Raw genomic sequence first — 22882 nt, forward strand, 5'->3', positions numbered from 1 at the left:
TCCCTCAGACTGCAGAGTGCTGCACTGGTTCTCAGAAACATTATTGAGTGCTTAAAATTTGTAAAGTACTTTGAAGATTAAGAGCTCTGTACATATGCTTATTATTTTTTAATCATATTACATCCTCTCAAGCATTGACACTGCATGGGAGCTATCATAGCATTCCCTTCCTCCGTTCCATTCATTTCTTTAAGCTACTGATATAAATTGATTTTTTATCCCTTAAAAAACTTATTACCTGTAGCTTTCCAGAGGACCTGATAAATAAATGTTTCAGAGATCGCCTGTCTGCAATTTTCAAATAGTTAACTGGTCTATATATGCCAGGCTTCCAGCTAAAGGGCAAAAATCTCTTAGTGCAATGGCTGGTATCATAAGAACAGTTGTCAGACATACAGACAGGCCAGCGGAGAATCACTCTCAACAGCATTATCTTGAGCAAAGTAAGGCAAAATTGTCTACAAATAGTAGATGACTGAATTATTAATAGAAATAACTGAATTGTTAACTTATGCAAAGCACCCTCAACTCCCCTGATGCCTGACTTCCAGCAGTTCCAGTTGCTTACCATGCAAACTGCCTCCTGCAACCACATGCTCTTCACTGCCAAACAAGAGTGTTTTGCTGCCAACCCAAGGCACAAGCACCAGCACCCACTCCCTTCTAGCTTTTTTGTCACACCCGTCCAGATGTGCAAGTTTTCTTTGCCCCTGCATGTTCCTTCAGAGTACTCTGCACTCTTAGCTGGCTTTCTGGTTCCAAAACCCCACCTGATCCTGAGCTTTCTGGGTATTCCAACCCACATGGTCGGTTGGTTTCTTTCTGATGATGATGATGATGTGGCCTGTCCTAGTTATGGTGAAATGCACAAAATTATACACAGTATTCCAAATGAGCTATCACCTGTGCTGTATATGGAAGACTCTTTATCTCTCAAGCTTTGCATGCATAACATTCCAGATAGGTCAGTGTTTATATTCTTTCCAATCTAACCAGCTGGTTTAGAGGTAGATGGTTGTCCATATGGTCTCCAGTGGTATAATGATGATTTAATAATCCACCTCCAGTTTAAACAGAGTTGTTTGTATAATGGTTGCACTCCTGAGCATCAGTTTCACTTTCTGACTAATTTTTGTGTCTTTCTATGTCAAGGATCATCCTTTGAAACTAGTAAATGAAGACGATAGCATATCAAATGGCAACAAGCCTGTGGCATCTACTCCTGTACCAGGATCACCATGGTAAGTATATTCAGGATGAATAATAATGACTCATCAATATCATTGTTATTGCCAAACATATATTAATGGTCTGTGTCTTTATGAATCCATAGCAGCAACAGTAATACAATTCTGGATGTTTAACAATATTGCACTATTTTCTTTAACAAAGCGGCATTGTAGATTTACATCACTATTCATATAGTTACACAAAATGGTAGGACATAGCCACAGGTACAGTCTAAGACAGCTATCAAGCATTTATAAGAAAGGTTGAGTTTGCACCTGATACCAACTCAGGCTTAAGAATGTAATGATTGTGGGTTTTTTGATAGTTCATATCAATAGCTTGAGCTCTGATCTTATCAGATCTCACAAATGAGGAGGGTCAGCTCTGGTTAGTGCTTGAATGACCAGAAAAGACAACTTTAGTACTGCAAGAAATGCTATTGATTATTTAGGGCCTGATCATTCTCCTCTCCCAGTGACTTCAGTGGGAGTTGAGGAAACTCATTGTCTTGTGGGTTTGTAGTAGATCTCAGGTGATATTTATGAGTATCTTGTGTCCTGTGAGCTTGTTTTTCTGTCCAAATCCCAGTTCAGGCAATCTGCCTAACTAAGACCCCTCTGTGATCTCAACTGGACAAAGATAATTCTTTACTTTCTGTCCTGAACTCTGTGTGTGTGTGGGGGGGGGTTCTTTTCTTTACCCCAGACATGGCTACATTTTAGTGGCAGAGGAAGTGATGCCTGTTGTTTTCATCGGTTTGTAGAGATTTGTGTGATCTCTGGATAAAAGGTCCTATGTAAATATCTATAATTATGATTTATTATTATATTGTGTCTTATTGCAGGTCAACATGATATACATACAGCATAATGTAATCATTAATTATGACCTATGTTTAAGATCCTTGATAACCACTCCTCTTCATGACATCTGCTACTATGTGAAAATGGTGATACCTAGGGAACTGTAACCATTTAAATCCAACAGTATCATAAGCCATTTATAGCGTATCCTAGTAATCCATTCTTGTATAGTAGAGTCTGTAATCAACTGGAAACCTACAAAAGAAATTCACAGCATTCCATCATCTTGAGCAGCTTGTGTTGAATGGTGAAAGGGCCATTCAGTATATCAGTTGAAATTGCACATTTCTTTGGTCCCAATTTGTGATACCCTTACTCACAATGAGTAATACCTTACTTTTCTAATAGTGCCATTGATTTCAGTAAGACTATTTGATGAGCAAGACGTTACTCAAAGGGAATAATGGTATCACAAACTGGTCCTTTTTATTAGGTCCCACAATGACTAGCCCTATTACTGACAATTTTTCCCTGCTTGATGTGGCAATACCCAACATGCACCATGCTGATGCCCTCAGATCCACCATGAATCACACTGGAACATGGAGCATGCCTGTGTGAGGCGTCTATATAATTTACACCCTTTGGGATATAAAATAGTTCTTTAAGAACAGGTTTACAAAGCCATGCCGAATAGCTAAATATATTAACAAGTTCAACAAAAGCCTGGAATTTACTTCAACCCCTCTCCACCTATAGGTTGGCTCCATGCTTCCACAGGATTCCATGGTTGATGTAACATCACTAGGTGTATGCTGGGGTGTCATACTGGAGAAACCAGAGTGGGGCTGGAGGTTGTGCCACTTAAAACAAACCAAAAGGTGAGTTTTCAATTGTTAATGTGCTGCCAGCACCTCTTAGTCTTGTAGGGCATTCAGCACATAGTGCCAAAGGTAATGGAATGTAGCTAATTCTGAGCCCCATCCTGCACTTCTTATTCAGGCGAAACAGTTGCAAAGTAGAGTGAAAAACCCTCCTTTGTCTGGTCACCTGAAAAGAAGAAAAGTAAGCCACTTGTTGTGCTGTGTAAAAGCATTGATGTACATGTTTTGTAATGTGGATATTTAAAATGTATGGAATCCCATTAATATGTTTTACATACAATGTGTTGTATTTAAAACTATTTTAAATAAATATAGTTCCTCCAGATATCCAGTGAAATTGACCAATTTTGCAACAAAAATAAATATTTTACTTTGATTTTAAATATATATATAGTACATACCATAGAATGAATAACAAATACATGTGAAGCATATTATTTGAAGTTAATATCCCATTACAGTGAATAAGAGCAATTTGTGCTTCTTAGAGCTGTTGTTGCAGGCAATCTGTACGCAGACTCAGGCAGAAAACACAGTATTGTGTGACTCACTTTTGGAAGTTTATACACCTCCCAACTATAAGGGCTAGAAATTTAGGCCCAAATTCACCAGTCCACTCTGGCTGCTTTGCACTGCTTGGGCAACTAAATTTAGTTTGTGAGTTAAGCTGGGTTTACACTAATTTTTTGTCATCAAAGTGACTTGAAAGAGACGGAGCACATTGTGACTCTCTGCTTTAAATCTTTTAATGAAAACTTTAAGTTCTGATGTAGAAATTCTGTTTCAAGTGCTGATGAATTCTGTAGAAAATTCAGCAGCCATGGAATCACAGAAAAGAGAGGATATGTCTTGTGTCTGCAAAAACAGCAGTCAAATTGTAACTATTCACACCTGTCTTCCTTTGTCTTCAGACAGTTAGTAATTGCAAATAGCTATGAGAGCTATGAACTTGTTTAATCAGTCCCAGTGGGATGTTAATCATAAAGCCTAACAATAACAATTTAAAGGACAACATTAACTATTTCGGTGATGCATTATAAGTGAAACACCCCACTAATTTACTTACCGATAGATACCACAATAGTCAGAGATGGAAAACTACTGCTTAATCACTTTAGCATCCCCTGGGGCCACTTGTTTCCCAGTACTATATGCTTCCAGTGGTTTGTCCGGTCTATTTTTAAAGGTCCCAAGAAGTTACACTTCCCTCACCTCTTGCAATGGATGACTTTTCCACAGCCTAACAGAATCTTCATCGTTAGGAATTTTTGCCTAATTTTTTCAGCTGGAATTTTTCCTTCATTCATTTCATTCCATAACTCCTAGGGGGAATTTTCAATCTGAATGGGATTCTCCATGGGAAGAGGACAGAAAAAAAAGTTAGCTGCTAAGGCCCCAATCCTACAAAGACAAACGCTTAACTTTATGCACTGAGAAGATCCATTGATTTCATAAGGACCATGGACAGTGCATAAAGTTCAGGAAGCATTTTCAGGGTCTGAAATGGAAGAGGAGCAGAGAGTGAGAGAGCTTCAAGGGCTAGAGACAGGGGAAGGGGGAAACAGTCAGTGAAAGTACAAGAGGCCATTGGAGAAAGAGCAAGATGAAGAGGGGAGAGCCAAAGGGAAGGGACCGCTTCCACTCTTTTCTTCTCCCCAGTTTGATTGACCTCTGATGGGATCAAAAGGACTGGGGTTACTGTGGACGAGAAGCTGGATATGAGTCAACAGTGTGCCCTTGTTGCCAAGAAGGCTTACGGCATTTTGGGCTGTATAAGTAGGAACATTACCAGCAGATCAAAAGACGTGATCACTCCCCTCTATTCGTCATTGGTGAGGCCTCAGCTGGAGTACTGTGTCCAGTTTTGCGCCCCACATTACAAGAAGGATGTGGAAAAATTGGAGAGAGTCCAGCGGAGGGCAACAAAAATGATTAGGAGGCTGGAGCACTTATGAGGAGAGGCTGAGGGAGCTGGGATTTTTTAGTCTGCAGAAGAGAAGAATGAGGGGGGATTTGATAGCTGCTTTCAGCTACCTGAAAGGGAGTTCCAAAGAGGATGGATCTAGACTGTTCTCAGTGGTAGCAGATGACAGAACAAGGAGTAATGGTCTCAAGTTGCAGTAGGGGAGGTTTAGGTTGGATATTAGGAAAAACTTTTTCACTAGGAGGATGGTGAAGCACTAGAATGGGCTACCTAGGGAGGTGGTGGAATCTCCTTCCTTAGAGGTTTTTAAGGTTAGGCTTGATAAAGCCCTGGCTGCAATGATTTAGTTGGGGATTAGGTCCTGCTTTGAGCAGGAGGTTGGAATAGATGACCTCCTGAGGTCCCTTTCAACCCTATGATTCTATGAATCTATGGTTTTATGGCACGTTTGAGGCAACTTGGGCACCCAACTATTGTTTATTGCTCAGAGGAGAGCATATATTGAGACCAGAAAACTAATGTCTGACTAAAAGGTACCAGCGAATTTAAGGACTTCAGGTCTCATAAACATTTCCTGGCCTCCACCTGATGAATAAATTCCAATAAAAAGGAGAGATTAGAGCAGGGCAACAATTAGCCAGATTTGTTTATATGACAAAACAGTTCTCAGAAATATTAGTTAACCCTGCTTAACTACCACGTAAATACAGTATATGTAATATTAAGGTTATTTTCTTACATATTTAAATGTCATTATTTTAGTTAAAAAATAATTCCAGTGTAAAGAACATAGCTTCATCTGCACTTTCAGTTTGTGATCTGTGACTGAAACCAAATACCATGTTGTCCCTTTTGGATAATGAAATTTTTATTATGCCAAAGAGGTACAGGTGATATGTAATGTGGGAGAAGGAGGTACTATTTTTAAATGTCAAATTGGGTTAGTTATGGAAAATGAATAGTATTCGTGAGGGACCTGCCATTTGGATCCATTTTTAGAGCTCTCTAGAGATGCTTTCCTGGTCTTTCAATCAGATGTGGAAATGTGCCATTTCCATTTTAGCAATCACCTTGTTTTTATTAGATAAATGCTGACTCCAGATGGCCTAGCAGTACACTTCAAATGACTAATACATTATCAGCCTCAAATGTGGTCTCCCATCACCCAAAGTGGTAGAAACTGTGTGTGAGATCAGAGACTTTGAACTTGTGCATGAGAGAGGTCACTATTAAATTATTAGAGAGCAGCATCAACTGCTTTTTGAAAAGAGCCTTGTTCTCATCTCCTCCTGGCCAGAAATGCTGATGTGCACAATTGGCAGGTGCTGAGACTGTCCTAAATGTGTATGATGGCATGACTGTGACACTCACAGTATAGTGGCCTCCTGCTTTTGAAGCACACCATGAGCTCCACATAGTACTCCTACAGGGACAGATTCTGCAAAAGGGCTGAATGAGCTCAGTTGCCATTAAAGCTAATTACAATTGAGAGTGCTCAGCATTTTGCGGGAGGCATGCACCATTTGATACTATTGGGCCCATTATTCACAGATTTAGGTAAAGGGAGAAATGTAACCGTATTATTAAATAAACCAGTTAACTGCTAATTACCCCCTTCTTCCCCCTAATGCTTGGCTTCTAAGGTGCCTGCCAGTAGGACTGTGATATTTATGGCAGTTTGATTTCTTGTTCCTAAAGTCTTCCATCAGCTCTATCCTGATCTATTGTGAGCCAAAGACTAATGCTTAATGGTACATTTAGAGTTCTTGATCTGATTAACGGTGTCTGTGATAGAACTGAGTACTGCAGCTCTGAGACACAAAGTACCAAATGTTGTTTTCACCTAATAATTACCACATAAAAGAATAGGTCAGCCATTCTGGGATGCTATTTTCAAAGCTGAAGCATTTGTATATTAGAATAATATGAAAATCATTAAAATATGTATCAGGTCCTCACTATTTTAACTCCAAAGGTACGAGGGATAACTGTAACTGAGAAGTTGACAGTTTTGTGTTCAATTCCAACTTTGTCTTCTACCTTGGGAATGTATTCCCAAGAATGCATTCTGTGACAAAGTTCCTCCTCTACCTTAGTGGGTCCTGTGCTTATTGGTGGATTTGTTCACCTCAGTGATCTTCCTCTCTTGTGGAACCCACAGTCTGGGTCAGTTCCTCCTGTGTCTGATCAGGAGTTGGGAGGTTTGGGGGGAACCCGGGCCCGCCATATACTCCGGGTTCCAGCCCAGGGCCCTGTGGATCGCAGCTGTCTATAGTGCCTCCTGTAACAGCTGCATGACAGCTACAACTCCCTGGGCTACTTCCCCATGGCCTCCTCCAAACACCTTCTTTATCCTCACCACAGACCCTTCCCTAACTGGTGTCTGATCCTCCAGCAGTACACTTTCCACCTTCTAGCTCTTGCCTTCTGCCTCCCAGCTCCTCACAACACCGCTTCTTCTCCTCTGGCTCCTCCCTTGCCTGGACTGGAGTGAGCTTCCTTTTTAAACCCAGGTTACCCTGATTAGCCTGCCTTGATTGGCTGCAGGTTTCTAATTAAACTAGCTCTCTCTACTGCCTTCTAGAAAGATCTTAATTGGCTCCAGGTGCCTTGATTAACCTGGAGCAACTGCCATTTGGTTACCAGGGTGCTAGGGATTTGTTTAGCCTGGGGCTAACATACCTGTTTCTCAGTACTTTACTGTAGCCATCTGGCCTTGCCCCGTCACAATTCTTAATTACTTTTATCTTCTTACTTTTACCAATAGAAAACACTTCTTGCTTCTGTTTTCTGCACTATAAAGATATACAGTCTCCCTTTAGGCTGCTCCAAATGTTATATATATATTTTTATTACCTGGAGAGGCAATCAATGGTGCTCTCTTACTATTAGTTCACAGAAAACTTCAAATTATCCAATAATAGGTCTTAGTGTTTATATATCACTTTTTGTGTTCTCAATCTTTTACACAGAACAGGTTTCCTTTTAAGCATGTCTTTTTGATAGCTCTATTCCCCTGTGCCATTGAGAACTGCCAAGTGGTGGAGAACTTGCAGGTGTTTCTGATTCAAGGAGGTCAGGAGCTGGCCCTTTATATGTGTTTTAGAATGGCATAATGCATACGTGTTGTATACTACTTTTCTTAAGTATGCACAAAGTACAGGCTTCAGATGCATATATGGTACTATATGTCTGTAAAAACTATACATTTAATCAAGTGCATCCAGGTTTACTTGAATATCCATCATTGTGATATCATACCTCTTATTAAAATAATATTTTTCCTGTTTTAAAATGCAAATTTAATACAAGGAGCTAATTTAATGCAATGTGGAAGCTGACATTTAAATTGCACAAGTCAGGAAATTCTGGTTTGCATAGCAGTCATGGCTTGGGCACATTGCATATTTGGTCCAAACACTCAAATCAATGGGAGGGGTTTTTTTTAATTGATTTCAGTGGACTTTGGATCAGGCCCTTTCTGTCTTTTGTAGCATGGAACCCCTGTAGGGTTTGGCTGGGATCCATGGCCACAGAGGCCTAATGGAATTCTGGCTAGGCCTTCTACCTTAGAGGCAGCCACATGAGGTTTCTGTGGCTGCCTTCTACCCAATGGCAACCCCCCTGAATCTATCATATATGGGTGTTGAGTAGGCACTGACTATGCAAAACAGCTTGAGACCTCTGTGGTTCACCACCTTCACAGATACATTTTGAAAATATGAAATGTAATCCTTTACCTTGGCCTCAGTTGTTATAAGCATCATTGTTTTACCTTGGTCCCTTTTTTGTTTGTTTTTTCCCTGTTGGAGAGAGAGAGAGAGAGAGAGAGAGTGTGTGTGCATGTGCCCATGTACTGTTCTGACCACTGATAATGACATTTTATTAGTATGGGGAGAAATTTCCTTAGTGCAGAGGCCTTAAGTTGGAGAGGAGGGCTATCAGTCTGGCCAGGCTATCAGCCTGAGGTGAATTTCACCCAGGCTGTATATGACTATGGAGAATATTGAATTAGCCATGAATTTAATATCTTGTTTCTATGTATATGTGAGATTATCTAAGCATAGTTCATTAATTAAAATAGGTGTGTAGTCTGGACTGGAGATGACCGAGTCTTCTTCTTCAACCCTACAATGCAGCTGTCAGTATGGGAGAAACCAGTGGATCTAAAGAATCGTGGTGATATTAATAGAATCATTGAAGATCCACCTCATAAACGCAAGCTGGAAACTTCAGCAAGTAACTAAAGCTGTGATTATTTGCATCTATTTAAACTTAAATGCTAAATGAAACTTGATTGTTAAATATATTAAGTAAAAATTATCAGAATGATGATTTTTTTCTGTTGGATTTTGTGTAAAGTATTTTGTTAACAGTGATGCTGCTTACAAAATCTTTATTTACACTGAAATTCTAACATTTGTACAGGAGTTTTCTCATTATTAGCAAGGAAGTAAAAATAGGTGGCTTCTTATGTTGAAAGAATCTTTGATTTGAAAAATAACACCTTCAAAGACTTTGTCTTTACCTTTAATGCACTCATAATTCCAAAATATACCTTAGGAATGTGTTAGGATAGCATGATTTCTGCAAATATCTTATTGACCATGCTACCAAAAGCAGTTGTACAATAGTAAAGGATTCTTTTACCCAGCTGTAAGAAAATAATCCCAAAAGTAAATCTATGAGGACTGCTGAAAGGTTTGGCGGACATGTGGGTACCACAATCCAAAAATGTCTTTGCCAATCAACCCTCAAGCACTGTAGATTTCAGAATGACATTCTTGGTGTTGACTGAAGAGAGAATTTGCTTTGCAGTAGTGCATGTTAAGTGTTTCAAATGTATTTTTTTTTTAAAGATCACTTCTTGGAGAACAACGATTTGCCATCTGGTCTGCCATGAAGAAGGTCAATTTGATGAACTAATTTCCCCTGCCCATCTCTATCCCATCCCACCCACTTCTTTCAGCTTTCCTGCTCACAGCTCACTCACTGTATTTCTAATCTACCACCTCCTATTTAATTGCTCACTCAGCCGCCAGTGGTGCAGCAATTACTTACATTAGTGGCCGCTTATAGGAGTAGTCCCCACTGAGACAACTCATGTCAGTATTTGCTCAGTAACATGAGCTAGGCCCTCAATCTCCCCCTTTACCAGTTATTTAGCCTTATAAAAGTAAATACTGCTCCTTAAAAACCTGCTTTGCCAGCTGATGCCTGTCTGTCCTGGGCTATTACTGGTTTCCACATCATTTAGTGTTGCTTTTTGAGCTGTGTGATAATTCTTGGCTGCAGCTATTGTGAGGGAGTTGGGCGCAGTGCAGACCTCAGCTGTTTCCCTCTTCTTCCCTCTCCCCAGTGTGGTACTTTGACAGGTGGGGTTTTTTTGGTTGAAGTGGGGAACCACTAGAAAGATTAAGCCACGCTGTCTGGACCTCAGCACTGGGTGAGCAACAACTCTTCTGCCCTTGTTAGGAAGAGGTCTACATGCACACCAATTATTTGACGCACTGTTCATATTTAATTAGCTGATTGCATTGGGGGATCATCACCACCAGCAGATATGGATTGAATAATGTATTTCATAGTATAGTTACACTTGCGAAGCTCCCTTAATCCATGTCTATACTTAGTGGTGAGGTCCATGAAGAAGAAAAGTAAACTTAAAAATTATTTTTGAAAATCTAATATTTTGTAACTAAGCAAAAACAATCCCCACATTTCCCATGAAGGTACGTCAAATGAGATTTATTTTTCATCTATGATGAAAGTAAAAAGACACAGTAAATTTTAAAGGGCATAGTGTATATTGTTGATCCGCAAACAATTCCCAATGGACTACTCCTAAATAGAAGTTGTGAGGATCAACTGAGGATATGAAAGGGTGTTCTTGCAAGTTGATATAAGTAAGTAATAATCAGGACCTTGCTGTAAATGTTTGATAGAAAAAATTCCATAGACTGTTACTATAGGGGAAGTGTTAGTCTTTAAGGTGCCACTGGACTCCTCATTGTTGTATTTATATATCACTTATCATTTAAGAGATGAGTTTCTTTCCTTTACAGATATAAATTCAATTTTAAAAGAGACTTGGAACAAAATCATATGAAGCAGATAACTTTCTGATAAACACAGTGACCAAAGGCTTCAAGACCAAATCTTCTGAAGTTCTGGTTCAGAAGCACAATGCAACATAAGTTTTTTGTTTAGCAACAGCAATAAAGTGTAGGGCATTCTGGAGGATTAATTAATGACTGGGTAGGTGGGAATGATAACCCAAGACAAAACTAAGGGCCATTATTCATAGCCTATCATTAATCCTCAAAACATCATAGTCCCAGTGCCATTGTTGGTATGTGTTATTTAAGAAATTCCTTTTCTGTTGTGTGTCCTATTCTTTACATGCTATTGTGTGTGTGTCACATTATGCCTTGACTATTGTGTCAGGTTATTCTGGTGAATTATAGCTGGATTTTCATTGTTGCTAATAATTTGCAGCTTCCATTGATATAAATGGGATTTGTATGAGTATTTCAGAAAATCAGCTTATACTTAGAGTATGTTAGCTGATGAGGTCAAATAAATTATTTGCAGCATAACAATTAACTGAAAATCTTGAGTAAATAAATAAACCAAATAAGCTACATCTTTGTGAGATAGTTGCCAAATGTACTTAGTTTAGTTACTGTTGAGTTTAATTAAAATTTTTAAAACAAAGGCACACAAAAATGTGAACAAGCCGAATTATTTTCAGAGTATCATAGGTTATCAGTACATCACTGAATGAAAAGATCAAGTGCATTTGTAATTCAGGAATGACATTTAGGCATTTATCAATTATTCCACCTTTGTTAAAATTAGTTCTTATAGAGATTTATGAAAGTGTCATGATTCTTTACTAATGGGTTCATACTGGGCCATTTCTCTCAGTCCAAAGGTGGGCAAAATTTCCATTGTCTTTGAAATCTATGGGAGGAGTTGGAGTCTGAACATGGTAAGGAATGTATGATTTAATACAATATACTCAGCTGCTTAGAGATTGAAGACCTCATTCTCCACCCCTCAGTACCAGCTTTACACTAGTGCAACTCAGTTGTCTTGAATGGAGTTACACCAGCATCACACTACTGTAACATAATTGAAAAGCTGGAATTATATCAATTTAGGTAGTGTCAGGATCCTGGGCGCAGGTAAGCAAGGTTAATGGCAGGAGCTTGGGTTTCCAGAATTGAAGCCAAGGATCAGAGCCAGGATCAGGGTCAAGAGTCAAGCTGAGGGTCAAGTCATAATCAGAGTCAGGAATCAGGCTGAGGGTCAGTATCAGGTATTGGGATTCCAGGGATCAATCAGGAATTATAATCTAACTCAGAGCTGAGACCAATACAAGGAGTTCAGGAACAGAGAGTCGGGGCAGGCAGCTAGCTAGACAGGGATCCACATTGTTGCCTAAATGCTTCCTGATACTTCCCCTGAGTTTATATCAGGACAATGAGCCAATCAGGGATTTCTAAGACCACTGTCAGTCAGACCACTGAAGGCTAAACTTCCCATGGTGTTGAACCTCTGGACTGGGTGACAGGAAGTGACCAGGTTACAGCTGGGTAGCAATGTGGGGCTGTTGTTTGCCTGGTAGCCCTGCAGACATGTGTTCAACTCCTACTGATTTTTACAGGCAAAGTACAAATCATTAACAGCAAAGCTTATGGCCAGTTTATAGACTTTAACTTTTTAAGATCAGACAATACATATAAGAGGGCATATCCTTGACCTATCATTTCTTGTAAGTAAGAGTCTCTGCTGTAACTCATTTTGACCATAGCACTATTTTGTTGGTGCTGTGTATCATTACTCCACTGAATCATATTGTGATCAGATGCCAACCATGATATCCCTTTCTCTTTTCAAAGATTTTTGAGGATTTTTGTCATCTTATTTCTATAGGCAATGACATTTTCATATATTGGAACGATGTGTTCAGAAACATGTGTCTACTTCAATTTGTGTATCCAAAGTCATAAAACCACCCAGATCATTAGAACATGTAAATGAACTAGAAAAATTATCACCCAGTGGAATGCCAGGAAAGGCTGCTGAGGTTATGAGCAATAATATTTTGCTTTTTTAAAAGAGTGTATTGGATACAAAGCAGTATGGGGCATCTACTATTTGGTCTAAAATTCTGATATGAATAAAATCAAACTTTTTTATGGATGAAATTGTACCAATATCCCTTCTTTCTTGTCCATTCCTATCTAAAAAAAACTAAACAAGATAAAAGCCTTACAGATCCCATACACCAGGGCAAAAGCAATACCACCATAAATGTCCATCTAATGTCCATTTCCACTCCATAGTAATCATCTGAGTAGTCCAGTGGTTGCCAGAAAGGGACCAGTTGACTAAAAGTCCCACAGACTAATGAGGCAAGATTAAGTTATTGCCAACTTATTATTGAAACATGTACTTTTAAAAAGTTGGTTGGAATGAAACCTGCACCAGGGATTCAGTAGAGTTGTTGTCATTGTCCTCCCACACAGAACAGCCTACAGAGGTGGAAACTGAAAAATGGAACTTGACACATATAGGAAACCAAGAAAAGAAAACCATGGCCTCAGGCCAATGCCTTCCCTAACCCCCATTTGTTTCCAGCCAAAGGCTGTGCTCTTGGCTTACTCCTTCTCGTTCAACCACTAGCAAGAGAGTTTGAAACCATATAGACAGAACTAGATATAAGAATTCTTGTCACAGAGAAAACAGTCCAGGCAGTTTGGGATGAGAGGAGGACCCTAATCGAATGATTTTTCAATCTCTTTTGACAACCCTGCCTGTGGTGCCCCATAATATTGAAATCAAGCTTTGGGATTTTTTTTTTTTAGCTGAATAGAAAGGCAGTTTTTATGCACAGAGAACTGTTTTCTGTTTCATATTTAGCTCTTATATTTGGACAGGAGCCATATTCAAAAACAAATATGAATTGATCCACCCTGTTTCCTCAAGAATTCAGCAAGAAATTTGGTTTCATTAATATTCAGGCAAAAATATTAGTACAGGTCTATTAAATAGATGTGTAAAACATTGTCTCAGACCAGTAGAATATATTTATTAAGTTTACTTATAAATTAAATTATTTTTATAAAATAATGAGTGATGTTTTCTTTGTCGTCATGGAATCCTTAACCAACTTAACACTAGTAATGTGGTAATATTTTTTCAGTGTTGCAAAGAATTAGTGAACTAGTTAGAATTAAGCTTGACAGTCCATCAGATTTAGTGTAGCACTCCTTAATACTATACAGAGTGATTATAATCAAGTAATATTGTCTATCAAGTTATAAATCCATTATTAGATTTTTTTTTCCTCTGGTCCCTCATCTCCCAAGAATATGATCCTGTCGTTGGGCCCAGCAATAGTACCATATTTGATCTTTATTTCCTTGTGGGAGATCTTGGATAGTTTCTGTCTTGTGTTGCAGAGTTTGCCACTTAAAATTTGATAGGTGGTGTTGTAAAGTAAACATTTTGGGACAGATTTTGCACAACTTACTCAAGCAAGTAGTCCCATTGCAGTTAACAGGATAACTCAAGTGAGTAAGACAAGCAGGACGATAGGAGAGTTTGAGGTGAGGCTCTGCATCAGAAACAACATAAAAATACTGCTACATTCTAATTTGATTTCAAATTTTTTTCTTTCTAAAATGCATACAGTAACTATACAGTATAAGAACATAAAAATGACTATTCTGGGTGAGACCAATGGTCCATCCAACCCAGTATCCTGTCTTCTCTCTTATATGCCCCCTTACCTCAATTGTATCTTTTTCAAGCTGAACAGTCATCTTTTTAATCTCTCCTCATATGGAAGCAGCTCCATACCTTAATCATTTTTGTTGCCCTTCTCTGTACCTTTTCCATTTCTAATATACATTTTTTGAGATGGGGCAACGAGAACTGCACACAATATCAAAGGTGGATTTATATAGTGGCATTATGATATTTATTGCTTTAATATCGATCCCTTCCCTAATGGTTCCTAATATTCTGTTAGCTTTTTTGACCTCTGCTAGGTTTCTTAGATTTACAGTTTATATATCTGTTTCATAGCAACGATTAACAGAGAGATGGCTTTCTTTAGAGAACTAGATGGGGTCTTATAACTGTTTTTCAGTCGATTTTATATTTCCAACTTTCAGTTGCTTCAGAACTATGCATATTCATTGGACTGTCGATCAATATTTTTCCTTGCCCTATTCAGATGTAGAGTAGAATAATCTTACTACTTCAGACAGGACTCATATTCTTTCTATTTGCTTTCCCTACCTTCTTTATTCAAGAAACATGGTCTCACATTGAGATTAATAACATTTGCAGTATGTATCTTCTAGTCAACTCTGAGAGGGCTATCTATGGCGTGATAAAGTGTTTTGTAGATATTCAGTCTAAGATGTTTGCTAGCGTTTTGAAGCTTAACTCAGATAAGAGACAATTGATTTTTATTTGGCATAGATGCCTGCTGAGCATGGTTTGTTTTTTTTACTAGAGGTGCCATTTTGTAGAAATAGGATTCTGCTTGCCCAATCAGCCCTGAACCTCAGGTCATTTTTAACTTGAATTCTCTTTGAAAGCAACATCAAGTACGCTGTTAAAAGATTACATATTACTCTCTTAGGAATTTATTAAAGTTAAGATCACTGCTGTCTCAGCAGGATGAATAGCTACTGATTAATGGCTTTAAAATAGCAAGACTATTATTTTACTCTATTTTCTGAGTCCCTAAATTGTTTTGTATGGAGGCTTCTCTATAGAAGAATTTAGCAGCTATGGATAACTATCTTCATGCATTGTTCTGATACTGAAGACACTGCTTAGGTTCATTACCATATATCAAAGTATATTCATGATACTTGTGCTGATGTATTTATAAGTATTATATAGGCCATAGCCTTTTTATTTTAAAGTGCCATTCATTTTTGCTTCCCCTGAATTTCCTCTGTAGTCAGCAGAGTTTAAATAATTGTAATCTGGTATATATTTCCTTCTGTTAGGGTTTCTGCTCCTGTCCTTAACCTCCAAATACCTGTGATCAGAGTTTTTGAGGCTTTTTATATTACTGTAGTTCTCCCTTATGCTGTAGTTTGGTTTATGTTCTGTTCATTGAAACACAATTAATATTCCTTAAAACAAGGAGACAAAAACAGTTAAAGACTAGACCTTGCTCCCTTTGAAGTAAAATGCCAAATTCCGATTGGCCTCAATATAAGGAGGATTTGACCCACAATGTAAATTTAGTATTAAGCACAAATACAAAGGACTTATTGGTTTAAAATAATTAATAATATGTATTGTTAAATATAGCTTAAGAAATCATACTACTATTTATACGTTAATTAGTGTAGGCTTTAGAGGTAAAATCCTGACCCCACTGAAGTCAGAGTGTTGCCACTGACTTCAATGAGGCTAGGATTATGCTCTAAGGACTTGCCTACACTACCGTGCGGGGTCGATCTAAGATATGCAACTTCAGCTACGTAAATAGCATAGCTGAAGTCGATGTACTTAGATCTGCTTACTGCAGTGTCTCCACTGTAGTAAGTCAACAGCTGATGCTCTCCTGTCAACTCTGCTTGTGCTTCTCATTCTGGTGGAGTACCGGAGTCAACGGGAGAGTGCTCAGCGGTCGATTTATCCTGTCTATACTAGATGGGATAAACCACCCCCTACTGGATCGATCACTGCCCACCGATCTGACGAGTAGTGTAGACAAGCCCTAAGGGTCAATGTAAGGCTGTGGATCTAGAAATCTGGATTCAGATCTATTTTTAAAGTCACAAATGAAATTGTGTTTTTTTTATCTCATCATAGTGTTCTGTGTTCATATCACATAGAATTTCAGGATTGGCATCTGCTGCAGAGAGACTCAGGGTTGGTCTTTCTGTTATTTAAATATACTAGGAGCTCAGCACGTATAGGATGATATTTTTCCCAGTAAACTGCTTAAAACTCCAAAAATCAACCTAGGCATTGAGTGGAGGTAAATTCTGGTAGCCAGTGCATTTGAATTCCGAGCACTGTTACTTTGGAGATTGTAATTTGTATATGAAAAAAACAATGAAGTACTTGAAATTGTAAAAATAGATGTCCTCTAAATAACCTTCACATTCATTATGAATTACAACCTCATCTCAAGGCCCTCTTTGGGAGAGTATCCAGGCCAAAGTAGGTTTTGGTACATTGTGAGTTTGAGAGTCCACAATATCTGCTTATCTTTGCTTCCATACTCACACAGTGTGTCAGATTTAACAAGAAAGCAGCATTATGTTTCAGTAAATGGGAATGAAAAATAGGAAAAAGGAAGCAGTTGTGATGGAAGTGAGCATTCTCAAGTCATTCACCCTGACAGGATTGAAATAACAATGTAACATAAACATCTTTGTGGTTATATTTTTTCAGTTTATCAGCCAAATGTGATATTTAAACAATCACAAATATACAGTGAGAAGCCCGTCAGAGCAAAAATAAGAAAAGTGTCATTTTTTGGTATTTATCCCTCTGTTTTGATGAGCTCACCTATGCAGATTTTATGAAGTATCTTGTAAAGCTAAAAAAATGCATTGCAGATATTAGCCAATATTATGAGTATTAGAACAAAAGGACAAGTGAAGGGGGACTTCTAAGACTTTTATTCTCATGTATATAGTAACTGTCTAATAATTCCAATTTTATGCATTTCTTTTTAGCAGATAAAAGTGATAGTTCTTGTCCAGAGGAAGTAAGTGATGACCATAGCACCAAAACCAAGAGAAATAAGTAAGTTTTATTCTTTCTTAATTCATGTGTTCTGTAGGGAAGCCAAAGTCTAAGAAGAAACTAATTTATGCCATCTGCATGCATCAACAGTGACAGCAATCCTCAAGATGTCTATTCACTCTTGTGCTTCAGAAGAGCCATTTTCCATACATACCATCTATTCGTTTTGTAACTGGAAATTGTTTACATCAGAACAGATAAATGTTTAAATTAAGCTTTCAAGAAAGATGATGATGACTGTTAGAAACATTAGATGAAATCCTGACTCCACTGAAATCAATAGGATTTTTGCCATTGAATTCCATGGGGCCAGGAGTCAAATTTTCTGCTGGTTTAACTGGGCAAAACTCAATCAAAGCTATGCCTGTTTAACCAGCAGAGAATTTGGTCCCTAAATTATATTTCAAGATGTTTCTGCTACGTGTTGTTGGATTTGTCTCCCATTATGAGTCCTCATCCAATATCCTTTTGCACATGCCATACCAGAACAGGACAAAAATAGTTCCTTGCAAAAAATAAAATAGGGAATAAATGCATTCTGGAGGATGGTTAGTGAGGAATTGTCTCCTACCCCAAACAGTAGTTATTTCCAACACTGCTGGTTCTATTTAAGATGACATAAGGATTGCCTGCATATTAGAGTCTATATAGATGTCAACTGATATGCTTCAGGCCAATTTTGAACAGTGGAGACAAAGTGTTTCTACATTTCCAAGATGGACATTGTGGGGCTAATTATCTTTTCATTTATGCTGCTTTTCTACCACTGTAGTTTTACTGACTTCATTGGAGTTCCTCTTGATTATACCTGCCCTTACAGAGGTCATTGTCAGTTTTGCTTCTTCAGTAGGTCATAGCTTCATTATATCAGTGTAAGTGAATATTTTCAACATTCAAGTAAGATGGTTTTTTTGAAAGACAGGATGGGAAAGTGTTAAAAGCTCTGACTGTTAATATGCCCGATCTAAAAGTTCCGAGAACTCCTGACAACGACTGTTCTTTAGCAATCTCAAGAAAACCATATTTATTCCATTCCTCTGTGTTGATCATAAAAAATTTGCTACCCAGAATGTCATGAGGTCAAACAGTGACTCCACTACTGCCTACTTGTGAATAGAGATTATTTGTCCCATGTTGGTTGGATTGCCATTATTTATTCATCTTTTAAAAGGTGACTCTTTTATGGTCTCTTATCTTCTTTACATTCAAAAGGGCACTGTCAAAATTGAGAGACCCCAAATTTGACCTACCTTTTTGTCTATATTTTCCTTGCAAAGTCCATGAAATACGTATTTTTGTTTTAAATAAATACATAAATGTCATTCAGGTTCAGGCAGTCAAATGCAGCCCCACACCTGGGGCCCAGACCTTTGAATTGTCGCACAGCCCTCTGTGCCCAATGCACTAGGGCAGCATGTCTGCATCACTTGCATAAATATAGCTACTCTGGCTTATCTCCTCCATCACAGATCTCATGGTGCAGCCAGTACAGAGACCACTTCCACTGCAAACACAGAGCACAGAGTGAGCAAGAACCAGGGAAGCTCCAGTGTGATGAATAATTACTGTAGAGTGCTTTATATTGGCTATCCACACCACAAATGAATTTTGCCTATAGTGAATTGTACATAAAGGATGGCAAATTATCTTTTTTTTTTCTTTACTCTAAGCGTATTTTGATTCACAAGCAACAGAGACTGCTATCAGGAGTCAATTTACATAGCAGTAAAAGTCAAAATAGCACCTAGTAAAAGTGCATTACATACCGTCTGTAAAATACACTGCCTAAACATTGAATTTTGAGTTTGATAGCAAGGTTTTCTCACTCTTGACTGAAACAATATACTGCACAAGTGTAACAAATAGTGCAATTTTTATCATATTTGAAATTTGCGACAAGATATACACATATCTTAAAAGACACTGAGAGCCCCACAATTAAACCTACCTTCAAATTTTCCACTTTTTAAAAATAACTGTTCTGATGAGGAATGGTTGCTTTACTCTCACAAGGAATAAATCAAAGACATTATTTACATGATTCATATAAATAAACAGAATGATCCATCCAAAACCTTCCAGAAGCTGGTGTGTGTTCATGTTTCTGTGGCTGGCTGAATATCATTATGGACAAAATTCCCTCTTCTCTACTTCCAGTTCCCCAAAATGTAGGGGTTACCTAAGTTTGTTTATGCTGAAATTCATAGGCCTCAAGCCTCATGCCAACTGCTGAAGCCAATGTCTTACAGGATGCAAGTTCCTTGCAGTACTGATGACTATAATAAAGTAGAATATAATACAAAGCAGTGACTATAATAGAGGTAAGCTACCCCACCAGGCTACACCTATTTGCTAGCTCAGGCAGCTCCCCACTCAGTATGCTGGCTTCAGTGATTCCTATTCTTAGGAGCTTAACTTTCCCCATGCATTGTATAGGGACTTGGACACCTAACTCAGGACTGTGGATTCAATTAGGTGGCACAGCAACTAAAGTTAGTTTTGCAACACTGAGCCTTTCTCTGCCCCACAGTAACTTGTCCAGCCTCACACAGGAAGTCTGGCAGAACAGTTAATTGAACTTGGGAACTCCCAAATACCTTGTGCCCCAACCAATAGACTTGTAGCTACATGTTGTAGGAAATACCTATTCAATAATTACTATGTCAAATTTGGTTGAGTGTGATAAACATAAACATAATGGTTTGGAAAACCTGCCCTGTTCCTCACTGAATTTTCAGTTATTTTCCATCAGTGAAAGCAAACTTAGCTAAGTAAATTGTTATTCATTTGACACACAATAAATCATTTGAGACAAAGAAAGTCTTATTCTAAAGCTAATATTCACTTTCATCAAAGTTAAACCATAATTCATTATACTTAGAGCACAGCAAGTATACTGTATACTGTATATATATGCTAAAGTTTGCGAATCCTTGTATATTTATGTCTGTTGTCTTTCCTGATTTTCTCATGGACAAGTCAGGTGCACATTAGCAGAAATGTTTCATTGTTTCATTGTTTTTTGCAATGGTAATATATTTTCAATAGCTGGTTTCGGGCCCGATCCACTACAGTGAATGGAAAGACACCCATTTTACTGCAGTAGACTTTGGATCAAGTCTATTTTATATTTCCTTATTTCATATTTCCAGTCCTGAATCTACACTTACAGTTCAGTAGTTTGGGATTCAACAAGCTATTGTCTGTAAGAAGCTCTGTACCTATTACTGTAGTTTAATTTGCATTTAAATACAGTTTAATTATAGTACTTAAAGTATGCAGGCCACATACTTACTCAAGCAATACAATAATTATACTGTATACAAAGGCGGCAAAATCTTTCTTTTCTCCTAAAGAGTCAAATTACTTAGAAGCAGGAGTTTATCTGTAATGTCTTCAAATTGCCTATTCTTAATTGCTTAAAAATATAGGGCAATTGTGAGTACATCTACTACATTTGTTTCTGTGAGATCGTGTGAAAAATGTTCAGTTCTCATGTGACAGAATGTGCAGTGTAATGTGACCTATTCAGTCTCTGGATTACGACATGGCTGCCATTTACTTCAGTGGAAGCTAAGGCAGCATATGGCTTAATACCTTTATCTGCTTAGAAGATCCAATGCATTTTTTACACTAGATTTTAAAGGCTCTGGGAGTCCAGATTGTAACTCCAAATGCATGGGTTTAAGATCAGGGTTTTTTTAATACAGACAACTACATTTGCCTACCAACTTTGCCTTAAGGCCTTGGTCTACTATAAAAATTCATCAGCACCATTCATGTCATAGGTTTTAACTGGTCATCTTCAAAACTGAGTCCCATCTGCTATCTTGCTGTATTTGGTCAGAATGTAATCCAAAGAGCATATTAAGGTAAATCAGATGTGATAATCTGGAAAGTGTAGAAATCTAGAAAGATTCATCCCCTATCAGGAATGACAGCTTTCGCTGTGATTCTTGTCCTCACAGAAAGTTTGTAATATTCAACTGCAAATCCCAGTACAAATAAGAAACAGAATTCTGTGTAAAAAAAAAACAAACCTTCCTGTCTATTTTGAGATTTGTAGGCTTCAAAAACTGTGATAGGAATAAAGTAAAAAGTAAAATAGACTTTAAATGTGTGTTTTTAACTATGAATTTCCATATTTGATTGCATTCTGTCACTACTTTTGTTGCCTTTATTGTAGTTTTTGGTTTGAGAATAAATGAAAAATCCATCTGATTTTTAAGGATCGTTTTCAATTAACCAAACTAAAGGAGAAGCAGTCTCTCCTGCTGTCTTAGCTGATTGAATAGCATTGTGGGTTTCTATCAGTTTCAGCTTGAAAAAATTCTGTGTGGATACTATAAATTAAAATGGAAGGTTCATGGATCATATTATGAAATATTATGATTTAGGGAAAATGAAAATTGCTAACACAATATAAAAGTCACAATAATAATATGAAGAGTAACAATTTGATGCCTTTGAAACTGCTAATTCTATATAATACATTTTTAGTATGATTTAAGTACAATGCAGTTATTGATAGAAGGGAGATAATATGGTAGGACTCATATTGCATTACTGACTGATGGAATTTATTAAATGAAAATAATATTTTAACTTTTTCCATTTTCAAACTGTGCAAGTTAAAGCACTTTGGATATTATTTCCTCCCTCCTCTACCTGATATTCAACAGTTTCAAATTTGGATGCAGAAAGTTAGTTATCTTATCAGAGGCACTGCAGTTCTCACTGAAAATCATGTCACCTTTATTAAGGTGCCTAAAATGAAAGTGCCTTAGTGTAGCATTGAGGTCTGAAAAATTTGGCCAATATTATCACATCTTTTGGTCCTTATTTTTTAAACATGGGTCAGGATATTGATAAATAGTAGAGATGGGAATAAGACAAAAAAATTGAGTTTAGATCTATACTTCCACAATTCAATTACGGGCGTTCAGGTCCACACTAAAGCCGTGGATTCATCTGCCACTGTAATCCAACTTATTAGTAAAGACCAAAAGTCATTCTATACTCACAGATGTTCAGTGGACTTTGTGACATGAGTTTATGGTTTCATTTTTGTCCATGTGGACAAATATCTGCTTCACAACAAACAAAACTGCTATTGACAGAGCTATTGACAAGTTCAAGCTGAAGTTTAGTTTCTAATTAGCCTATCGCTGGAGCTGCTCCTCACAAAGCCAGTGTTAAGGCAGAGCTTGTACTACCAGTGCTGCACCTTACACAGT

At 37.8% G+C, this 22882-nt stretch overlaps 1 protein-coding gene across 1 annotated transcript in view; it reads left to right on the plus strand.

The window, feature by feature from the left end:
* Window positions 1–22882, plus strand: part of TCERG1L (transcription elongation regulator 1 like) — a 229091-nt gene that overhangs the window by 177609 nt on the left and 28600 nt on the right. Inside the window, exons 7-9 of the mRNA XM_032766137.2 lie at window positions 1153–1241; window positions 8926–9080; window positions 17576–17645. Coding sequence (XP_032622028.1) covers window positions 1153–1241; window positions 8926–9080; window positions 17576–17645 — 314 coding nt within the window. The remainder of the gene's footprint in view (window positions 1–1152; window positions 1242–8925; window positions 9081–17575; window positions 17646–22882) is intronic.

The sequence above is a fragment of the Chelonoidis abingdonii genome, chromosome 15 (genome assembly GCF_003597395.2).
Source record: "Chelonoidis abingdonii isolate Lonesome George chromosome 15, CheloAbing_2.0, whole genome shotgun sequence".
Taxonomy (NCBI): domain Eukaryota; kingdom Metazoa; phylum Chordata; order Testudines; family Testudinidae; genus Chelonoidis; species Chelonoidis abingdonii.